At 47.9% G+C, this 23,747-nt stretch overlaps 1 protein-coding gene across 3 annotated transcripts; it reads left to right on the top strand.

Annotated features, from left to right (window-relative positions):
- Positions 1-393: 393 nt before the first annotated feature.
- On the top strand, positions 394-23,591 carry LOC307056399 (RNA-binding protein 14; the record flags this gene model as incomplete). Of its 3 annotated transcripts, none has more annotated exons than XM_079709175.1 (3): positions 394-730; positions 6,094-7,558; positions 8,335-8,542. In XM_079709175.1, the coding sequence occupies 3 exons, from the start codon at positions 394-396 to the stop codon at positions 8,540-8,542; spliced, it is 2,010 nt and encodes a 669-aa protein (XP_079565301.1). The 3 variants fall into 3 exon arrangements, with proteins under 3 accessions (XP_079565301.1, XP_079565303.1, XP_079565302.1); XM_079709176.1 differs by lacking the exons at positions 394-730; positions 6,094-7,558; positions 8,335-8,542 and adding exons at positions 16,014-16,111; positions 17,229-17,652; positions 23,175-23,591; XM_079709177.1 differs by lacking the exons at positions 6,094-7,558; positions 8,335-8,542 and adding an exon at positions 23,175-23,591.
- Between the last annotated feature and the right edge of the window lie 156 nt (positions 23,592-23,747).

Here is a 23,747-nt window from a genome sequence, read left to right as displayed (position 1 = left end):
CCGGCCCCACCCAGGCCAGAGGCCGCCTCACTGACTAGGCCTCTCTGCAGCCACTGCGCTCCTCGCACGCGGATCCCCCTCTCCAGCCCTTCTTCCCCCTCCCCCCGACAGTGGCGGTTGGTCGCGCGCAGTCGTCCCTCTCCCACCCCCTTCGCTAACGAGCGGGCTCCAGGCCCTCTGGGATTGGCTGCGCCTGAGTGCATTTTCTCTCAGCCTCTCTGATTGGCTGCAGGGCACGCGGGATCTGGGCTCCGATTGGCTAGGTCAGAGCGCCTGCGCGGCGGGGTTCTCGGTCGCCAGCCATTCCTGGGGAGGACTGCCGGTGGGTCAGACGTTTCGCCTGTCGCTGGGGGAGAGGTCCAGGCTCTCCGGGAAGGCTGCGGCGGCGGCAAAATGAAGATATTCGTGGGAAATGTCGATGGGGCGGATACGACGCCGGAGGAGCTGGCAGCTCTCTTTGCGCCCTACGGCACGGTCATGAGCTGCGCCGTCATGAAACAGTTCGCCTTCGTGCACATGCGCGAGAACGCGGGCGCGCTGCGCGCCATCGAGGCCCTGCATGGCCACGAGCTGCGGCCGGGGCGCGCGCTCGTGGTGGAGATGTCGCGCCCACGGCCTCTTAACACTTGGAAGATATTCGTGGGCAATGTATCGGCTGCGTGCACGAGCCAGGAATTGCGCAGCCTCTTCGAGCGCCGCGGACGCGTCATCGAGTGTGACGTGGTGAAAGGTAATGTGGAGGCGGGCGCGCGGGCGCGGGCGCGCTCGGGGCACTCTGCTTGTTAGCCACGCCCCTTTCCCGGGGGTCGGTCACTGCGCGGTTGGCGGTGGGGGCTGGGAGAAGTCCGCGGGAGTGAGGCCGGAGGTGTTGGGGGCGCGTTGGGTAGAGCCACCCTCCTCCCGTGCGGTCCAGGCACCATTAACCAAATGGGAGGAAGCGGCTCTGGGTGGGTGCGGCGGCCACTGTGAGCCGAGCTGCGGGGCCGGGGACGCGCCTGAGAGACTTGGGAGGGTATCGGGGGCGCGCCTTCCACTGGGCTCCTGGGCCTGGCACCGAGCGGAAATTGGGAAGTGACGGGCACAAGCCGGATCATGGAGCGGGGAAGATTTCGCCACTTCCCCACTTCCTCTTCAGAAGTCTGTCAGAGCAAGGGAAAAGGGAAAAGGTGGGGGCTGAACCCCACCCCCCCCAAGGCCACCGTCGTGTTCCCTCTCGATGAATGCTCCCGAGCGGAAGGTAACGGGGCCCTTGGAAGTTTCTTGGGCTGGGATTTTTTAGTATTATGTGGCGTGGGTCTACTGATGGGTATAGTTACTCGTGGGTACAGGAGGGGCCCCTTCCTAACCACTTTGGCCTTTCAGTATTGTTAGGTGGGTAAGGCGTGGCAATTCTGTGCTTTCCAACTCCCTCAAACTTTTTTTTTCCCTTTGGGATCGATTTTACATCTATAAACTGGAAACCCCGACTTTTCGCATGTGGACGAAGGCTTGTTTTATGAAACGGCCTCTTCTGAGCAGCTAACTGGTCAAGCCGGTGCCCTAGGGCGGTATCCTTTTAGAAACTTGGTGATTTTGCAAGGGGGCACACTCTGAGGGGGACGTGGGGACTTAATAGTCATCTTTGCTTGAGTAGTCTAATTGTCAGGGTAGATCCCTAGTTTTTCTTCGAGAAGAATATATCACCATAATTTAGGCCTGATCTCCTTTTTGGGACTTAGTTGACTTTTTTCATAGTCTGGGTTCTTATCTCTAAGCTCTTTCTTTTTTGTTGGCAAGATTTGGAGGTATAGCCCTTGTGTACGTGGCCAATTTCTGTTCCACTTGGGAACAGATGAGAGTTAACTTTGCCTTGCTGTCTTCAGGGATGCAACCTGGGAGTGAGTATCTGATCCCTTGCTCCCGGTGTTGGATTCATAGCTGCTCATACCCTGTGTGAGAAGTTTTGAGGATAGTAAATAAATTTGGGAGCAGGTGCTTATTCATTTCCACCAAGATACATCTTTTGGGTCATTCCTTATCCTTTCCGTAACTGGGGGAAGTGTGAGGGTTGCAGTCTCCACCACTAGGAGTAATTCCTTCTTCTGCATTAATAACTGCATTTTGTTTTCCTCAACTCAGGCTATGCAAATGATGACTATCTGGAATCAGGCTTTCCTTCTGGGTGCTCTGATGAGGCAGGCTGTATGGTGCATGAATTTTTGCTTTTATTTAGAGTGAAAGAGTGGGAAGGGCATCAGATTGGGCCCCTGGCCAGGAAATGTATATGACTCATTATGAGAGTTCTGTGTTTGATTGACCTATTACATTTATTTGTGTGGTTCTCAGACAAGGTGGCTACTAGATTGGGAGTCTAGAAACTTGCATCTGAGGGGACAGTCTCTATGGAACTCATTGGTCAAGAAGCCTCCTTTGGGTTGGTAGAGAAAGCTAAAAATTTGCCTGAATTCGCTTGGGACTGACACCAAGTGACAGTGGGGGGGTGGAGTGAAGTGTGTAACTGCATGTGGTTTTTAGAGCCCCTGACTGTTTCTTTGTGAGAGTTAGAGTGAAAGTTTTGGGCATTTTGTCCCTTTGCGAACATTTGATTGGCAGAGATGCACTGATTTCCTTAGGGAGTGGTGGTTAGTTGTTGTTTGTAGTTATGCTGATACGTAAGAGAGTGCCTGATAATATTTTGAGGTAAAGGACTGTGGTAAAGATTTGAGGATCATATTCTCCACTGATGCCTTTCTGTTTGGAGTGAAGGAAAATGAAGTTTTTAAGTTGGGAATGTAGTAGAAGAGACTTGGCTCTGGCTCTATAAATAGCTTATTTCTTGGTCTGGGAATGGGCACTTGATTGAGTCATCTTGTGTTGGTTGTCAGGTCTTTGAAAAGCACAGAAGCTTGGCATTGCACAGGACAGCCAGTTCCATTTTATTTCACAGGGGGAATAAAGTAGTTGCTTGGTTCCAGGAGCTTAGATATGATTTGTAGAGTAAAAATTTCTATAGCAGCAGCAGATTGTAACCACTCTCCACAGGTACATTCTGTTGGGTGTTCAAGGATGAAGTCTGAGAGTTGCTGACAGCTTTAGGAACCATTTAGATGTCATGAGAAGTCTGAAAGGCAGAATAGGAAACTGTTTCCTCTCCTTTGTTGTGGGTGGCCATTCTTTCCTCCTACATACATCTCTGTAGTTTCAAATTAGAATTTTTTACTCTTCTGAGAATAGGAAAATTCATTTTTCTGGATTCTCTTAACTTTGGTACTGGAGGAATTGTGATGTCACCGGACCATTAGGATAGCTCTGTAAATCATTGCCTGCTAGTCCCTTTAAATGCGATGGATTTCCTTCAGGGGTCACCGTTTCCTTGAACTACCTCTCCAGGCGGGTGGGTCCCTGGAGTTTTCTAGATCTTTGGTTTTTCTTTATTGTCCTAGGAGTAGTTAGGTTCCTGGGCATCTTTGGAAGGGCTAGATGTGGGTTTAGCTGCTGACTGTGATAAGGGTTAGTTAGCCCTCATGTGATAGAGTCAGCTGGACAATCTATTCGCACTTCCCGCCAGTATCAGGCTTAGAAACTCTCTGATATAAATTGGATATAATTGTATCTGATGGCTTTCTTTTTATCAGCTATATAGCTTATCTGTGGGTCAATTGAATTGTACACATGAAATCTCAATTTTCAAGTTTCACAAGTTGGTCTCTTAATAAAACCCAGCTGAGTAGGGAGTAGGGAGTAGGTAATGTGACGTCCTATTGCTCTTGTAAACCCATTGAAAGTTTTTGTTGGGTGTTTTTTCCTAGCTTATTCCAGTCCTAGGAATTTGTGGATAGGTTAACCAGGAATATAGTATGGTTCCTTAATATTCCCTCATAGTGCCTGAAAGGTTTTTTTTAAATTCCCTTTAATCTGCCTACACTCTTGCTTTCTGCTTGCCATTGCATTCTCCTGGTAGTAGGGTCAGCTCAGCCTTTGCTTTAAAAGAGATCTGGGACCACCAGCATTGATTTTTAGCTCACTGTACCCAAACTGGAGGTGAGAGATGAGAGGACAGTTCTGGTGCCCTGTGGCTAGGCCGAAAGGAACGCTTTTTACCTTTCGCAATTGGGAAGAATCAGGTTCTGGCCATAAGGGTGTGAAGACAGAGTTGTGATAGTTCATTTTGTTCCTTTATCGTCTCTGGCTAGTTCCAAATTTGCATTTACAGACGACATTGTATCTCTTGTGTTTTATTAGAGATGAAAGATCATATCTGTAGGGAACTAAGCCTGTGGTTATTCCTAGGCTTGAATAATTATCATGATTTTTATCATTATATAGCTATTCATACTTTACAAGGCATTTTTATCATCTCATTTGAATCTTCTAACTCTGAGGTGGGTAAGACAGATTGTCAGATGGAGAAATAAATTGTAAGTTCCGTAAGAACTTACAGCAAGTCAGTGAACTGGATCTTCAGCTGAGGCATTTTAGCGCCTAGCCCCAGGATTCCTTTTGCTATACCACACTTCTGACTTCTACCTGTTGATTATTTTTATTCTTATTTGTATGAGAGTCAAGTTGGTGGCATTGCCTTACGTCCAGGAGAATGGCTTGCTTTATAGGAACAGCTAGAGAGGGCATCCCAGTATGAAAGTTTCTAGAAATTTAGGACACTTGTTTAGAGGCCATTTAAAAGGATTTTTTATCAAGAATGGAACCTTAGTAATTTCATCTAGGTAGTTCATTTCCTAAAGTGATGTAAGAGAGATGGGGTCCTGGTGCTTGGACTTTAAAAGTAGCCACAGGTCCAGATGGGGTTAAGTGCATGGCCTTAACTTAGCACCAGCATGACCTTTTTCATTGTTCTTCAGATTCTGCTTGCACCACTGTGGTTTGTGAGTTTGGATGTGAACAAGAATTTCTTCCTATTACTTCCTTTCCTAAAGTTTTCTTGTTCTATACGGTAGATGAGTAGGACTTTGAGATCAACATCCTGTCTTAGAGGCTTTCCTACCACAGCTCATTTAGGACTGAATGAGGACCTGAGGGGTAACCTGCTTAGCAGAGCCTGCTAGCTGCGGTAATTGCAGCTTCTTGCTGTGAAGCTGAGAAACCAAATCTTTTCTGTGAACAGAAGCCCAAGGGGTAAGGAATACTTCTGTCTCTTGATGAGTAACCTCTGATGTAATGTAGCCTGGGGGTGGGGGGCGTGTGTGTGCCTTGGGCCTGAACTCAGCCAGGAGGCTCAGTTTCCATTCCCACATCTTATTGGCTTACGTGAGGTCCAGCTTCTCCCCTTCTAAGCTTAAATGTCTAGTCTTAATACACAATCCTGCCTTACACATTGACTTCTCAGGGGTAGACTGGTGTAGTGAAGAGGCATGGAGAGCTGGGATTCTGTTCCTGGGTCTGACACATGGTTTTGTGGCAAGCTATATAAATTCTCTGAGTGTGTTTGCCCACCTGTAAAATGGGGATAATGATCCTTTGCTCTGCCTGCCTCCTGGGATTGTTGTGAGGCCCAAATGAGGTCCTGTGCATGGAAGTGCTTTGAAAACTGGGAAGTACTGTGGGAAAAGGGGAGATCATACTGGAGGAATTTCATGGACTGTGCATTGCAGTGTAGCTCTCCTGCCTTAATTGGACCCTGGGCTGAGACATGGGTCATTCCAAGACGTAAGTGGTCATTTCCAGTGTTTGAGAGTTAAGCCTCAAAGGTGAACAGTAGTGTTTGGTAATCTTGGGATAGACAATACTGAATAATTGAGTGATCCAGGAATGCTTTCTGCTTTTTGTCTGCTCGTTTATACTTACAGGAGATGTGAAGATTTTTATCCTGTGTTGCTGTTCATCTTTGCTCTTTCTTCTCTCACCAGGAAGTTGGGTGAGGTGGCAGGGGGAACGGGGAGAATGGGAAGAAAGCCATAGACAAAGCTGCCTGCTTGGGACAGTCAGAAGCTTTGTTATATGGGAGCCACATTTTATGACCTACTCCTGGAGAGGAGGGTTTGGAGGCCTGGAGGTAGCTGGCAACAGCTGGGTGCTGTTGGTGTGTCCAGTTTGGGACCCATCAGGTAGCATGCCCCGCCCCCCTAATTGCTAACCCTCTGTCTGCTGCTTTATCAGACTACGCGTTTGTTCACATGGAGAAGGAAGCAGATGCCAAAGCCGCCATCGCGCAGCTCAACGGCAAAGAAGTGAAGGGCAAGCGCATCAACGTGGAACTCTCAACCAAGGGTCAGAAGAAGGGGCCTGGCCTGGCTATCCAGTCTGGGGACAAGACCAAGAAACCAGGGGCTGGGGATACAGCATTCCCCGGAACTGGTGGCTTCTCTGCCACCTTCGACTACCAGCAGGCTTTTGGCAACAGCACTGGTGGCTTTGATGGGCAAGCCCGTCAGCCCACACCACCCTTCTTTGGTCGCGACCGCAGCCCCCTGCGCCGTTCACCTCCCCGAGCCTCGTATGTGGCTCCTCTGACGGCCCAGCCAGCCACCTACCGGGCCCAGCCCTCAGTGTCACTGGGCGCTGCCTACAGGGCCCAGCCTTCTGCCTCTTTGGGTGTCGGTTATCGGACTCAGCCCATGACAGCCCAGGCAGCCTCTTACCGCGCTCAGCCCTCTGTTTCCCTTGGGGCCCCATACAGGGGCCAGCTGGCTAGCCCTAGCTCCCAGTCTGCTGCAGCTTCCTCGCTTGGTCCGTATGGTGGAGCCCAGCCCTCGGCCTCGGCCCTCTCCTCCTATGGGGGTCAGCCAGCTGCGGCTTCTTCGCTCAACTCCTATGGGGCTCAGGGCTCCTCCCTTGCCTCCTATGGTAACCAGCCATCCTCTTATGGGGCGCAGGCTGCCTCTTCCTATGGGGTTCGTGCGGCTGCCTCCTCCTACAACACCCAGGGAGCAGCTTCCTCCCTAGGCTCCTATGGGGCCCAGGCAGCCTCCTATGGGGCCCAGTCTGCAGCCTCTTCACTAGCTTATGGGGCCCAGGCAGCTTCTTACAGTGCCCAGCCTTCGGCCTCTTATAATGCCCAGTCTGCCCCATACGCTGCACAACAGGCTGCTTCCTATTCTTCCCAACCTGCTGCCTATGTGGCACAACCAGCTACAGCTGCTGCTTATGCTAGCCAGCCAGCTGCGTATGCTGCACAAGCCACTACCCCAATGGCTGGCTCCTATGGGGCCCAGCCAGTTGTTCAGACCCAGCTGAATAGTTATGGGGCTCAAGCATCAATGGGCCTGTCAGGCTCGTATGGGGCTCAGTCAGCTGCTGCGGCCACTGGCTCCTATGGTGCTGCAGCCGCCTATGGGGCCCAACCTTCTGCCACCCTGGCAGCTCCTTACCGCACTCAATCATCAGCCTCATTGGCTGCTTCCTATGCTGCACAGCAGCATCCTCAGGCTGCTGCCTCCTACCGTGGCCAGCCGGGCAATGCCTACGATGGGGCAGGTCAGCCGTCTGCAGCCTACCTGTCCATGTCCCAGGGGGCCGTTGCCAACGCCAACAGCACCCCGCCGCCCTATGAGCGTACGCGCCTCTCCCCACCCCGGGCCAGCTACGACGATCCGTACAAAAAGGCTGTCGCCATGTCGAAAAGGTACTGTATGCCCCCCCGCCTCTGCCCCCAGCTGGGGCTCAGGGCAAGGGGCTGAGGTTGGCATGGGAGGGAAACTGGAGCCATCGGCCCCTCCCTTGGTCTTCTCTACTCCTGTGGGATGTCCAGAAGCCGAGGGGGGTGATGTCTGTGAACTTGCCTGGTCACCAGGGTTCAGGTGGAGCATAGTGCTCAGACTGGGGTGGTATCAGCTAGTCAGGCTGGGAAAAGTGTCACCTGTCAAGGCTAGCCCAAGTGCTATTGGAGCTACTGCCTGCAAGATTGTGGCCCATAGTCTTTCCCACTGTCTGAAGGATCCTTAAGCCTGTTACGTGGTTGTCCTGGCCTTTGGTGGGGGTGGGTTTGAAAGAGTAGTCCCTTTGGCAGTCACTGGCTGAAGGCAGGGTGTATGTGGTGCGTCCACTCTTTGGGAAGTTGGGGACCTTGCTTTCGTCCGCCGTTCTGTTGGTAAACAACCAAGGTCTTTCTCTGCAGGGCCCAAGGGTGGGGATAGTTTGTCTGTGGTTTGGGAATGCAGACCAGAATCCACCTTGGCCAGTTCAGAAGGGAGGTCTTCAGTGGTGGGCTTGGTTTCCCACTGAGTTGGACCAGGGTTGATTTCTTGCCCTGGATAGGATGTTGAGCCTTCTGACAAAATCTTGTTTGTTGGAGACCAATCTGATTACACCCTCCCTATCCCCATTGGCATCTCCCCTGTGCCCACCTGGAGCCCTCCCCTCAATTGTCTCATTCACCAACTGTCTTCTTCTCTCGACTAGGTATGGTTCCGACCGGCGTTTAGCCGAGCTCTCTGATTACCGCCGTTTATCAGAGTCGCAGCTTTCGTTCCGCCGCTCGCCGACAAAGTCCTCGCTGGATTACCGTCGCCTGCCCGATGCCCATTCCGATTACGCACGCTATTCGGGCTCCTATAATGATTACCTGCGGGCAGCTCAGATGCACTCTGGCTACCAGCGTCGCATGTAGGGCCATCCTGGGACAGGGCTCCACAGGGAGGGAAGGAGAGGAGAGGTGGGGTAGGGTGCAGACCCAGGTTGTAACCACTGGCCCATACCTCTCCTGTTTGCGGTTTTTCATCCCCTCTACCATGTGGGCCTTCCCCAGGAGACGATCCTTTTGAGTGTTCGGCAGTAACCTACTTTATTCCTTCGCCTCAGCAGCAAATCTTGCTACTGGCTCTAGGTCTGCGGTTCCCCTCTCCCCTGCCTCCCATCTCCCCAGGATGGGAATTTCTTTTATGTTTTTATTTTTTTCCTGGCTCCCTTTTATTTTTGTGCGCGATATTTAAGGTCGTCTGGATGGGAAAGCAACCTGCAGCTGAGGTCGGCGGCGCCTTTTTCTTTTTAGATGTGAGGGAGGCCAGGAAGGGGGTTAGCTTAACCATTTCCTATGCGCCAAGCTGTGCCAGTTGTCCAGGGGGCCCTGACTTTGTCCCTCTATAGACTGTGTTGAGACTGAGTTCCTGTTGGGACAGTTGGTTGGTATATGTCCAGATCCCTACTGACCCCTGATGTTCTAGCTGATGCTGTGCAGCACAGTCCACTTCCCCATCTCCCCAAGTAGGTGGTGTTAGAAAACCTTAATTTTTTTTCCCTTTTGTATGGACTACAAATAAAACTTGGGGCGATTTGCAGTTTGGAAACCTGGTTGTCATTGTCTTGATTGCACTCAGTTTCAGAGAAGCCAGTTTGACATCCAGGAAGACATGACAACTAAAGGGAGGGTGGCCAGAGAACCCAGGGCAGATGAGGAAAGGGGTTTGAATGTAGGAATTAGAATGATTTCCCTGCTGCCAGAGGGATTTAACCCATCGTCGTTCTGCTAGTCTGCCATCTTTAGGACTGGAGAGTCTGGCCCAAGTTGCTTCAGCTTGAGTTAATCACACCAAAATGCAGTAAATTTACTGCCCATTTTCCTTGCCTGTGCTTGACTATTTTCCTTGACTTGTTTCCAGTTCAGGAAAATCCTGGGCTCCAGCAGGGTGGTTCTGGGGTTTGGCTTCTCAAGTGAGAAGTGGGGAATGGGTGGCTTTGGTGCTTATGAGGCTAGTAGGTCCTTCAGGCAGTGGGCTCCAGTGAGTACTGGGGCTGGCACCTGGGAAGGAGCCAGTAGTTGGGGTGGGGGGTCATGTCACTGTCTGGTAATGCCCTGTGGTTGGGACAGTTGGAAGCCGGTACGGGGGATTCTGGCTATAGACCTGGTATTTCGCATGTCGAACATCAGCACGGAGTGTCCTTCCTGCGTCCTGCCAAACCCTGTCGTCATAGTCACTTGAGACTCAAATTGCCTATCTCCATTTGTTAGGGTTTCCAGATGTTTTCTTGTTGGGTTTATATTTGCAGGTGTTATGATAGACTCCAGGAAGGGGGAGAGGTGCAAGCATGACCAAATAGGGATGCTGGGATAGGCTGAGGAATTGATTGTTTATACTTTCATTCTGGGACTAGGGGTTCAGAGGACCTGGGCACAAAATAAGACAATTCCAGCCATGGACAAGATAGAGGCTTGGGCTTTATGATGGGTGAATGAAAGACTGGTTGGGTAGGGTGGTGACAGGAAACTGACATTCCTTTGGGAAAGGGGGCTTTATAAATTTGGGAGTCTGTTGGGGCAAAAGGTGATTTTTGGGGGGGGGGGTCAGTCAAATGGAGTTCAGGTGGGTTCTCTTCTGCTTCCTTCACTGGTTTCTTGTGAACTTCCCTGTGACAGAGTAGTTTGCCCCAGGTGTTCTCTTCCCTCTGCACAGTGGGCAAAAGCATATGGTCTTTGTTTAACTGTGAGCTCCTATTTGTGGATGCAAACTGGGGGTAATCTCAGGGGTACTGAGGCCATAGCGCCCTTCCTTGCTTTTCTTTCTGCTCACTACTTTGCCTTCAGGTGCTTTGCTGCTCCTTTTCATTTGTTTGCAGGACTGGGAGGAGGGCAAATTTGATAGGTTTTTTGTTACTTTTCTGCAGTGAGGGTGGGGTAATCTCAGGGCCAAGCTAACAGGCTTAGCTCTGGTTATTTCCCTGGAAAATCAAGGGTTGTTTAATTGTAGTGCTGTGATTGTGGCCTGTGTATTTGTAATTACTTCTTTCTTTGTCAGTGGCTTTCTGTCATCTTTCTCTCCAGTGAGGGTTCTGCCACTGTCCCAATCCCATGGTTCCTATGAAAAATAGCCTAATGTGCTCTCGGGGCCAGTGCTGGTATTTCTTTATTGCAGCCCAAGTTCTTCAGAGTGACCTGGCCTAGATGATCACTCTGCTTATTATCTTTAGGTCCTGATGCCCTTGTTGCCTCTGCTGCCAGGCTTCTCATTTAAGCTAGAAGGAGCTAAAGCTAAATCATTTGTCATTTTCCTCTTTCTTGCAGATCGTTTAAAATTCCCTCCCTCTGTAAATTATGCCACCTGTGTTAATTCTATAGCCCACTCTTCATACTTTGCTTTTTGTGGATTTCTGATTTCCAGGGTCCTATAACTTGGAGACGGTTGGGTTGAGTGAATGGGAGGATAGACATTTAATGTGTGTTTTGGGAGAGGCGGGTGGGAATATGCGCTCCCAGTGTCCTTTAGATCTTTGCTCTTCTGATCTATCACCTCTATAACTTGACCTTCATTGGAGAAGCTTTAGATGGTTTATTCCTGGAACAAGACTATGTAAAGACTTCTCCCCTCTTCAGCCTCTTCTCTTCTGCGGTTTGGACCTTGTTTCAGATTCTGTCTGGGGTAGGCCTGGGGCCCCATCCCTTGTACTGGAGGTAACGGGACTATCACTGAGTGGTCAGCCTCCATGGGTAGGCTGCCTTTCTAGTCATGCCCATCAGTTAAGCTCTGCCAAAGTCTGTGCGCAGACCGTTGCTTCTGCAGTCATTTTGTCCTGTCAAGCCAAGTAAGCTGACTATAATGTGGGATGACTAAGGTCATAATGAAAATTAATTTCCTAGATTTATGGACTAGTATGTAATGTAATAGGAGTTTGGGTAATAAAGAAGATAAGATGGATATGATAGGTGGAAAATTATTATTCATCTAAATTCTATAGGAACCTTTAAAAAGATCATAAAGGGTAGAATCTAGTTTTCCAGGAAGAAAAAGTTATTAATAAAAGATTTCAAGTCTAGCTGTAAATCATTAGAAATATTGCGTGTCTGTAGTACTGGAAATACAGTGTTCAGGTAGCTGAGCCCTTGGGCTGATCTTGGGAAATCGATGGTCGGGGCAGGGCCTACCTCGATGAACTAGTTATAGTTAATAAGCAATGCTAGGGAAGTGACAGGTAAGGAAGGAGAGGATGGGGCAGCCCCACTAGAGAAAACTGTGGAGATGGGATTTGTTTGATTTGAAAACTGACTTGGTACAGAGAGAATTACTGAGGGTGCTGACTCTAAAATCAGGCTTCCTGAGTTTGAATCCCGGTTCTGCCACTTATCTGGGTGATGTTGGACATGTCAGGAATTCTACCTAAGTTTTTTCATCTGTGAGATAGGGAAAATCGTTAACATCTATTGGACACATGCTAAGCATTGTTAAAAGTGCTTTTCATATATTTCATTTTACCTTCATTGCAACTCAAACGTATTAGGTACTTTTTTTTTTTTTTTTTTTTTTTTTTTTTGCGGTACGTGGGCCTCTCACTGTTGTGGCCTTTCCCGTTGTGGAGCACAGGCTCCGGACGCGCAGGCTCAGCTGCCATGGCTCACCGGCCCAGCCGCTCCGTGGCATGTGGGATCTTCCTGGACCGGGGCACGAACCCGTGTCCCTTGCATCGGCAGGCGGACTCTCAACCACTGCACCACCAGGGAGGCCTGTATTAGGTACTTTTAAACCTATTTTGGAAATTGAGGCTGTAGGTTAAGTAACTTCTGAAGATCACATGGCTAGAAAGTAGTGGATCAAGGAATTGAACCAGCCATTTTGAACCATCCAGGACTGTTGGAGCAAATAACATGTAGCAGATGTAGAGCCTCATATATAATCACTGCTCATTAAATGCTAGCCATGTCAGAAATAAGGAGTTAGAACATTCTGGGGAGATTGGGACTGCGTAGGGGCGCACACAGCTGAGCAAAGGACTTTGGGTGTAGGTGTAAGTACAACACGTATGAGTAACAGTGAAGAAGGGGGATTTCTGTAATGAGTGGTACCTAGGTGTGATGTAGGCCACTGGACCATACCAGTTTGGGCCACCTCCAGTGTCAGACAACAGTGTCGTGTCCTGGGGGCCAGATTCCCCTAGGTATGGAGAAGAAAGGTATGGAGTAGGGGCCCTGCTCAGACATTAAGGGGAGGCTTAGAGTGTGTAGCTGGCAGTGCCATTGGAGGCTTAGGAAGCTTGCTGACTGGCCTAGTGGCTCCCTCTGAACATCCCTGGAGATGACTGGTTTTTAATTTGAGCCCTTATTATACCAGTAACTCATTTCTGGATTAGGAGCCAGAGTTACTAGGTATATAAGTTGTATACATTCCTAAGAGTGTGAAAGGGTTTGAAACAAATAGATTGCTTATTCACATTTGAGTGGTCTACCCTGACAACAGTGTTTGCCCCTGAATTTGGATTTGTTCCTCATTTCCCTTTCAAGAGTCCAGGCTCCAGCCTCTTTCATCTCTTCAAGATGTGGATCCAGAACATATTTATGCTTGGCTCTGACAGAAAGGCTAGATGACTTTGGACAAGTTGCTTTATCTTTTAATTTAGAGGCTTGGTAACCTGATCAGAAGAATCACCAAAGTGGCCATTTTCAGTGTTCCAGACAAGGTGCCTTTAAAACATCCGATTCTCTGTAGTTGGTGTGGTAAGGTAGAGGGTTTGGACCAGATATCCTTAATTTAAAAACCTTTAATTTTTAAGTATTTTGGTAAAATACAGTTGGGTAAATGAACATCAGTATGGAGACACTGGAGCTACAAATCTCCCTACCTAAAGCTTCATCTTGCAGCATTTGTCAAACGTAATCCTGGTGATCAGAAGCTGTAGCATAAGTTACCCCTGGCTTTTGGGCTTTTTATGTTTGAGGGAGACTGGAAAGTATACTAGGTGATAAGAGCAAAAGGGCTTGTTTTTAGTACTAAGTGTCCATGTTCTTAAGCTGATACTGCAAATCCAAAGTCATTTCTCTCCTCTTGGTTATCAAGAATTTAACTCGTGTCATCTATTTGTTAAGTTAGTCAACAAATATTATTTGAGTGCTTACCATGTGCCAGGGGCAGTTTTAACACAGGGTAATAGTAGACAAGAAAAGGTCCTTGCCCCTGTAGAACAAGTATTTGCTGGGGGCAGGGGGTGGGAGGGAGTCAGAAAATGAACGAACAAATAGGATTTCAAGTGGTGGTAAGTATTTGGAAAAACAACATGGAGTCATGGGATAGAGTTCCAAGGTGTAGCGTTGGAGTGGGGGGCTGTGTTTAGATGGGGTGGCCAGTGAAGGACCTGGAGAAAGAACATTTCAGTCTGAATGAGCTTGGGACAAAGGGGCCAGTGTGCTGGAGCATAGTTGGGGGTGGGGTGTGTTAGGGATGGGGGTGGGAGAATTGTTAAGAGAGATTGGGAGATTCTGGCAACAACCAGATTGGGTAGTGTGAATTGAAACTTTTCCAGTTGCTATGGGTTTTAATTTAAAAAGCAGGGGAATGATTTAATGTGGTTTACTCAGTTGGATGAGCTTGCAAAATGAAACAAATGTAACTGGACCTAGAGGGCTTTCCGAAGGTAAACCAAGAATATAATTAGATCAGGGGGTGGGTGTGGGTGGTGGTCTGCAAACTGGCCTGAACTGTGATCCCGAGAAGATTTCTATTCCCAGTTTTTCCCCTTTGGACTTGGAGAGATTCCTAGCTTCATAGAGTACGCTGATCTCATATGCTTTGGTATTTTGGAAGAAAGTTTTATCTCCAAGGCTATTAGGACAAAAATTTTGGAAGAACAAACAAAGGAGCTGAAAGGATTTCTATACCAGATGTGTTTCCGATCCTGCGCACATGGAGTTGTGACCACCTTCCGATGCAGGGCCCCTCCAGAGGGCACACTTGCAGCTAACATGCAGTTTGGTTTTCTTCATCACTGATCCTTTGGCCTTTATTCAGAGCCGCAGTGTCAGCATCAGGATCCACAATGAAAATGGACCAAGATTAGTGACCACTACATTTGTAAATGTGACATTTTTAGATTCCTGCTTTTTCCCACCCTAGAATAAATTCTTGACCAATTCCCCGTTTGATTGCTGAGTCACGTCAGGTTTTAAATCTATTTCCATAACTTTGACTTCACCTTTCTCTTTATGATCCCCACCCCGTTTGGGGGGGCTGCTTTGAACGGTTGTATGTTCTGCTTTTGTCATCTTCACTCCTGATGATGATCTTCACTCCTCCTCACTGCTTTTATCATGTTTTAAGTTCTTCCATCCCCCTTTTTAAACTCCCTCTTCAAAAGCTGCCTTGCAAAAGGGTCCTTGCTTGTTCAGTGAATTATGGGATTATGTGAAGAAGCCAAAGGATGATAAAAAAATGTGATGAGGGAAGCTGGACCCTCTGGAGAATGCTGTTTTGGTTGTGTTTTGCTTATAGCTGGTTGTGACTTAGGCTCTTCCCTCTAAGGTCGGTTCTAGGAGTTTAAACCTACAGCTCTGGCTGATGGCGCCCAATAAAATAAAACAAAAAACTTTGCTGCTCTAGTTTTTTCTCAGGGCGGGGTGGGGGTGTATGCGCAATCTCCACGGTCACACAGAAGCCTTTTCTTCATCTTGGACCCCGGGAGGCTGGTTCCTCGAAGGAACTTGTCTCTTCGGCGCCTCCTGAGTAATGCAGCCCTCAACCGAGCCGACGTCGGGGCCTTTATACCCTAATTGAAGCTGAGCCCATTAACCGTTTTCAGAGTTCCTTTCACCACCTATGAAAGTAGTTTCAATGTGGGGGTAGCTCCGGGACTCCCAGGGCGCCAGTGCGGATTCTTGGCCAAAGGAGGAGGTTGGTTTCTTCAGGTGGGAAGCTTTGCTATTTTTCTTACCTGGCTTCTGGGTCTGCGTAAGCTACCGCCCGCAGCACCCTGGCTTCGAGGGGGATGGCGTGTGGGAGATTAGAGGGAGAAGTGTGGGGTAGAAGGCAAAGTGGAGCGCACGTGGAGTAGCGAAATGTGGAAGCTTAACAAAGTTGGCGCCATGAAGCTGAAGACCGCCACACCGGATCCCTAGCTCGCTCCGCCTAATGGCGGGCGGAACCCCGCCAGCGATGCCCACGTTGGTAGTTCCTCCCTCACGCCGACCTTCCATCCAATCAGTGACCTCGGTTTGTCGAGAGAGGTGCTCATTGGCTTTCGTATAAACTCTTTGGGGTTACTGACGTTTCCACCTCTTCCAGGCCTCAGGTAATTGGCGTTCGTGGTAACCAATCAGGAAGAGGATCTACGGGAATGCCTGCCTCTTATTTTATTGAACGGCCAATCCGGTGGTAGGTTCACCTCCCCCTCTCTACCCAGAGTCACTGCTGCAGCCGCCGCCATTTTAGCGTTTTGTCAGAAGCGTCCGCGCCGCGAGGAAGAGCCCCTGCTGCTTTTCGTGCGGGTGAGAGACTCCGAGCCCCTTCACTGTCTTTTTTTTGCCCTGTTAAATCTCACGACTTGGGCTTTAGAGGTATCCTAGGGTGGTCCCGGCCTCCGCACCCGTCACCGAGAGCCGACCTCGGTGCTCGGCGTTGCGCGGTAAGCCTCAAGCAGCCCTTCCCCCACGACCTCCCCCGAGAATACCTTGCTTTTTTTCCCCCCACCTTGCCCTCTATCCGACTTTGCTGGGCTTACTGCCTCGAGGCTTTTACCGAGATAACCGCGCTTCCGTTAGACTTAGGAATTACAACCCCGTTTCGAGAATTTTTGAAGCCCCGAGACACTCGTCTGGCCGGCCGATGAGGCTCAAGGCCCCTTCTCCGGCCATGCATTTCTCCAGTTCTCCAGGAGCTCGTAGGACGGCACCCCGAGAGAGGCGTTCCCCGCTCCAGCACTTCCTGTACTCTCTGAACGCCTCGCTATCCAGCTTAAGTCACGGGTTCACTGCTCCCAAAGGAAACCCTAAAACGTAACTATTATAAGGTCCTTTTTTCGGGAAATGGCTAATTCTTCGGTTACGAGAGGAAGAGCCAGTTCATAATTTCAGTCAGTCCAGCCAGACAAGTAGTTAGACCTTTGTTTTCTGACTGTCTTCTTTGTGCCGCCGCGTGGCTTGCGGGATCTTAGTTCCCCGACCAGGGATTGAACCCGGGCCCTCAGCAGTGAAAGCGTGGAGTCCTAACCGGACCTCCAGGGAATTTGCCGTCTGTTTAGTAGGTAGAAAGCCCAGTACCCCCAGGGCTGCATTTATGCCCCGCTTTCATTTGCGTTCCCGTTTCAAACTATTCAGCTCTTACCAAACCCTTTGTCTGTGTCTGCTAAGGCTCCGTATCACAGATGCTTTCTCCTTTTTGTAGGTCCTATAGCTGGAATTGTAGCGGGCCTCCTTATTCTCACTTCCCTTTGATTATTATCTGGGGGTGTGCGTGTGGGGCGTCTGAGAGGGGGGAAAACTGGAAATACTTGCCAGACCCAAAGGAGATGGCAGTATTGGTTTTTTTTTTTTTTTTTTTTTTTTTTTTTTTTAACTGACGTGGGCCTGAGGTCTTTTGTTAGAAATTGCATTTTTTCTCGCCCAGGCTGTGTCCGAGATGGTGAAGCTGTTCATTGGAAACCTGCCCCGGGAGGCCACAGAGCAGGAGATCCGCTCACTCTTCGAGCAGTATGGGAAGGTGCTGGAGTGTGACATCATTAAGAACTACGGCTTTGTGCACATAGAGGACAAGACAGCGGCCGAGGATGCCATACGCAACCTGCACCACTACAAGCTGCACGGGGTGAACATCAACGTGGAAGCCAGCAAGAATAAGAGCAAAACATCCACAAAGTTGCATGTAGGCAACATCAGTCCTACTTGTACCAACAAGGAGCTTCGGGCCAAGTTTGAGGAGTATGGTCCAGTCATTGAATGTGACATCGTGAAAGATTATGCCTTTGTACACATGGAGCGGGCAGAGGATGCAGTGGAGGCCATCAGGGGCCTTGACAACACAGAGTTTCAAGGTGAACCACCCTCTTTGGGAAGAGGGCTGAACACAAGGTTTTGTGTAGAAAATAGGCTGGATAGGAGGGGTCTGGGATAGAGATAGAGATACAGCTGTTGGTTGGCTGATGGTGAGGATTAAGTGTGGGTGATGGGCTTAAATGGAGAATGCATGGGATTTAGAGGCTTTACCTCAGGCAAATCAAGTCTGGGAGAAGAACCACTTGGCATTAGTTTGGAACCCCTAGGCTTTTTTGCCTATTAGTGCAGAAATCCTTTCCTCTGAAGGTTTCTTCAGTTGTTTTGTCTTTTTTTGCGGGGTGGGGGGGTAGTAGAGCACCTAACAGTGTTTCACTCAAATTTATTGCCTCAGCACCCCCTGTGTTATTTTGTATGTGGAAGGACCTGGCAAAAGCTGGCTTAAGCCACACGTTTAGGAGCAAAATATCTGTGAAGCTCCCCCACCTCATCCCAATTCATGGCTTCTCAGTAAATATAATTTGTCGTTAAACAAGTCTTTAGAGAACTAATGTCTTTAAATTGGTATAGCTCTTACTGCTTTTCTGTTACGCTTGCACCAAGAGGTTCGGTTTGGAGGACAAGGGCACTCTAGAACTGAAGGCTAATTTCAGGAGTTTCTGAGGAGAAGGTATTGGGATTTGGGGGACGATAATGGCAAAGCCGTTTCACTGGTTTGAGGAGTGAGCTCTAAGGTCCTTGGTGAATGGAGCACTTAGATGGGTGTTAACCTTGGAGCCTTGACTAGATTAATAGTGTGCCTGGAAGGCAGCATGAGTGATGCTGTGGATAGACATTTTATTTTCTTGGTTTAAGATACAAGCTCCTGTGGCAAGGGTGGCAGTTGTGAAGGGGGTGGTAACCATGGTGAGTTGCTAACTCTGCTCTTCGTTCACCCACTTTGGGTTCCCAGTGTCAAAACCAGAAAAGAGCCTTTTCCCCTTCAGTGTAACTGCTTCTAAGTTATGGAGTATTCCCACAACTCCTTGTTAACATTTTTAATCTATGTTCCAACTTTTTTCAGCCCGAACAAGGTAGTGGCTGCTGCTTCTCCTGAGCACTCCTCTTGTTAAGAGTCATTTCGGCTATCTTTGATGTTTACTTAAATTGGACCTTCTTAGACCTGAAAGTCTGATCATCATTTCCCCCAAGTTAATGGTGCCCTGTGTCATGGGTATTGCTGTGCATGATTAAAGAAAAATGTCACAGGTCTCTCAGGTCTGGTTTTCCATTTTTAATTGGTAAGTTGAGAATTATTTTGTGTCAACAACTTAATTGGGAGCAAAGGCTGCTCTGGTGGAGGGTTTATGATATCTAATTTTGGGATACTCTTCTACACTTTAACCAGTCATAGAAGAGGTGGTGGTGTCTCCTTGTAACAGTTAACACATGTAAGGGAAGGATATTGTGAACTGATACAGGACACATCATACTTAGAGCATAACTCTTGGTATCTGAACTCTAGGCTTTCTGATGTTTAGTTGTTTTTGCTGTTTTCCTTACTATTAGTCATTCTCCTTAGCACTGTCTAGTACAGTTCTATGTGTATATAGAGTAGCAGTATTTATTATGGTGGTCTTTTTCCCTTTCAGTTTCTCAGTGTTGGGGATATTCTTTTTATTGTTTGCCCATTTAAAGAATATCCATTTTAGATATTTTTAAAGACTTAGTTGCTTTTTCTGACTTTGGAATTTTTTCTGGCAAATCTTTAGGTCAGGACATTTATTAATGACCTTTATGTCTTGAAGGGACATGGTTGGTTCCTTGGTTGCCCTTATTTTCTCTGGTTTTGTTAGGTGCCAAAGTGGCTCCTTGGACAAATGCGAGGGACACGGGTTAGCACTTAAATAAGCACTTTAGTACTTAATTGCACATCTTAGCTTTTCACTGGCAACCTACACTTACCAGATAAAATGTTTAAACCGGGACTTTTTTTTTTTGATATTTTGGTCTTTCCCTTTTCCCTTTTCTAGTCTTCTAGAACCTAACTTTAATTTTGTAGGTGAAATTGTATATTTACCATTTTCTATAATGTTAGTTGAGTAGATGACCTATCTGTTAACTCCCCTGGTTATAAGCATTCACTTCTTTGCCATCTGCATGCTTGGGTGCATGATAGCCATTTGTATTGGAAAGGTTTTGCTGGAGTTTTGCTTACTATTAAAATGGTAGATCATGTTAGGTGGAAACTGCTTCTGTGAAAAGGTTTAAAACTTAAACTTCTTCATTTCCAGAATACAAATTGTAATTTTCAGCAAAAACTAGTGTGAAGTGCATGTTCTTAGGATCTTAGATCTCTAAAGGAGGAAAAGTACTTTAATCTTGCTAACATGAACAGTTTGATACACTAACATTATTGGTCATTCTCCACTTTTTTCATCCCCTCTTTTCTTCCACATTTTTCATAATACTCTTTCTGAAAATTCAGGCATCTTGTGAACTGCCTGCCCTGTTTTGTTTGACCCCCTGTTATAAGGGGTCACTAAATATTGTAAAGAATCCCTGTTAGAATGAATGTCAGAACTAACAATTTAAAGGACCCAGTTTAGGGGGAAGGCAGTCCTTCAACTCGTATTTCACTCCTTTTCCCCCATTCATGAGTGTTTTTCCCAAAAGCCTTGAAACTTGCCTACCGCACTCAGCCACGGATCAAGTCTGGATTACTATCAATGGTAACTTTAGAGTCCTGCTCTATTCTCTTTGATTTTGGGGTGGTGTGGGGGACAGGCCTTTGCATTCTCCTGCTTACTGAATTCAGGAGTCTTAATAGTGAAGACTGGAGGTGTCAGAATGTTGTGGAGCACTATTATTGTGGTTTCTTTTGACATTGGGCCACTGTTCAGAGTAGTTCTTGTCCACAGTTACTTGGCAAAGGATGAAATGCCTATTTTTGAGCGAGAGTACTTTCTTTCCTAAGCGTTAAACTGGTGTTAGAGCTGAAACATTTCTTCATTTAATTGATCTTTGCCTGAAATCAGGTCATTATACTGAATTTATACTGGACCTTTAAAAAAAAAATCTTTAAAATGGCAACGAATCTTGCATTAGAGTTGTCTAGGTAAAGCCATTGCTATGACCAGTGTCTGGGGTAGGGGCTGGGGCTATGACTAAGAGTGATAGCAACCCTTCTTGCGTCTGTTTCTTCAAGGCAAACGAATGCACGTGCAGTTGTCCACCAGCCGGCTTAGGACTGCGCCCGGGATGGGAGACCAGAGCGGCTGCTATCGGTGCGGGAAAGAGGGGCACTGGTCCAAAGAGTGTCCGGTAGATCGTTCGGGCCGAGTGGCAGACTTTACCGAGCAATATAATGAGCAATATGGAGCAGTGCGTACACCTTACGCCATGAGCTATGGGGATTCATTGTATTACAACAACGCGTACGGAGCGCTCGATGCCTACTACAAGCGCTGCCGTGCTGCCCGGTCCTATGAGGCAGTGGCTGCTGCAGCTGCCTCTGCGTATAATTACGCAGAGCAGACCCTGTCCCAGCTGCCACAAGTCCAGAATACAGCCATGGCCAGTCACCTCACCTCCACCTCTCTCGATCCCTACGATAGACACCTGTTGCCGACTTCAGGAGCTGCTGCTGCTACAGCTGCTGCTGCTGCAGCAGCCGCTGCTGCTGTTACTGCAGCTTCCACTTCATATTACGGGCGCGATCGGAGCCCCCTGCGTCGCGGCCCAGTCCCCACTGTTGGAGAGGGCTACGGTTACGGGCATGAGAGTGAGTTGTCCCAAGCTTCGGCGGCCGCGCGGAATTCCCTGTACGACATGGCTCGGTATGAGCGGGAGCAGTATGCGGATCGGGCGCGGTATTCCGCCTTTTAAAGCTTGAGGTGAGAGCGGTGGGGTGTCCCTTATTCTGGTTTTGCCATCCCTCCTGCAGCCTAAAGGCTCCAGTTAGGCTGCCCTGCTTGCTTGCTTTTGCAGGGTTAGGGTAAGGTTGCTAATGGTTCAGAGGATAGGGAGAAGTCCTAACTACTTTCTGAAATATATAAACATCCTTATCCCTCATGGCTGTTTTTCCAGGGCTCCTAGTCCTGGGAGTCAATCTGATTCCATTTGTGCCTGGAAAAGCAAACAGTGGTGTGATGAATCTTGGGTCACACCTGTGTGCTGTAATTGAACCAAACCTGGAAACCAGACATTCAGACCCAGGTGTGCCGTTTCTCAGAGCCTTCGTTGAAATTCCTAGGTGTGTGACATTACTAAGGTCTGCAAGGTTCCTGTTCTGCCTCATGCTGTGTGAAAGGTCTGATGGTAAGTTGGGGCAGAGAGGAGTAGAAAAAGATATCTTTCAACTTAAAAAGTTGATTTCAGCAAGGAGTCTGGGGCATAGACTCAAATTCAACTTCTCTGCTCAGTTCACATTCATTCCCTGAGCTGAATAGAATGCCTAGCCTACCCCATTGCTTTATCTTTGAATCTGTCCTGTAAGAGCCCGTTTACTTTGTTCAGTTTTGTTTTTAAACTGTCCCCACAGTATTAGATTTGACATTCTCTCCACTTCTTTAAGGTATATAATAACGTAAATATGTACGCACCCTGTTAATTCTACTCTTCAGTAATATTGAAATCCAAGGTTGGGAGCTCTGCCTTAAGCACATCACTCCCTTCATCTTCCCACCAGCTATGAGCATTTAACACTCTTGAACCACCAGCTCTACCTTGAGTCCTCTGGCTTTTTCCTATACATTTTGAGCCTCATGATCCATTTGGCTCTACTTGAGTGTATTTTCTTCTGATGCTTGCCAGCTTTGGGCTCTAGGTGTTTGAGATTGCTGTTGTATTAAAGGGTGTTTCACAACACCCTTTGTCTTGAGTAGCTCCCATTGTGTCCCAGACATTACCATTGATCTGTAATCCTGTAGTAACAGGGTGGGTGATACTGTCATCTTTTCCATTAGGGCAGAAGGTATGTGACTTGCCCAGGGTTATTGGATAGGAAATCACTGATAAGGCTGGAGAAGAAACTTGAGTGACCTGATGTGTAGCTTACACATGCCCTCCAGTACTTCTTTTATTTTCTTCCCTAGGCAGAGTTGGATGCCCTCAGGTCTTAAAGCTTGTTCAGTTAATGCCACTTTTTCCTAGACCTTAAACGGTTTTTAACTTGTAACTCCAAGATTCAAACATACTTTTTACTGCGGAGAGCTAAGAGCTAATTGGAACCTTTCCCTTTTTCCTGCCCTCCAGTGACAGTTTGTAAATGTGGCATTGCCTTCTCTGAGGAATGCTAATGTGCTAACATCAAGAGAAATGCAATGTCTGTCTACCCTCGTGAAAGAAAATTTGCTATTTAGTTTAGAGAAAGGCCAGTCTGGGATTGCTTGACCCTTCCCAGTTACTGTCTGGCCTTCAAGCTCTTTTCACTTTTAGAGATTATTATGATACTATGGATGGATACAAGTAAACGTAAAAGGAGTGTCAAGTTACCGTACTTTGTAAAGATGTTCTTTGAAGTGTAAGTGGGAAAGCCCTTGTGAGCTTTGCTGTAAAGCCCCTGTATTGTGCTCTCTTTCAGGTGGGATGTGTGTGGGCTGAAATTCCGAGCTGCGGTTGTGCATGAGAATACACCCTTCGTGGTACCCCATCTCCCGGGACGTTCTCAGCTCTGTGCGTTCAGTCCCCCAGGAACCGTGGACCTTAATTTACCTTGTTAAGTTCAGACCACCTCTTCTTTCCTCTCTCCTGCCCATTTCCCTGTTCTTCCTGTCCTTCAATACTTCTGTAGCTTCCCATCATGTTCTGTTCTCCCAGCAGGCCTCAGTGTGTGCAGAAACTGGTGGGGGTTGTGCTGTATCCCCACCTCCTGCTTCCAGTGGGTGTTGTGAGAGTGTCACTGCTCCTGAGTCTTTTTGACCCAAAGGCTTATGGCAGATAGACACATAGTGTTGGATCACTTTTTTCTTTCCGGTGAAATAAATGGTTTTTCAACTTAGGGAATGTGTGCTTTGAGAGAGTTCTTACTTGGGCTTGTGTCTGGGTTCTTTATTTAACCCTGGAAGAGAAGGGGAGGGTATAAAGTTTGACATTCAGTTCTGGGTGAACATCACTGCAGTTATTTTCTTTATTGTAGATAGGATTTATAGGTGCC

Source organism: Hyperoodon ampullatus, assembly GCF_949752795.1.
Source record: "Hyperoodon ampullatus genome assembly, chromosome: 7".
Lineage (NCBI taxonomy): Eukaryota > Metazoa > Chordata > Mammalia > Artiodactyla > Ziphiidae > Hyperoodon > Hyperoodon ampullatus.
The sequence above is the reverse complement of the archived record's forward strand: the minus strand, read 5'-3'. Positions and strand labels throughout refer to the sequence as shown.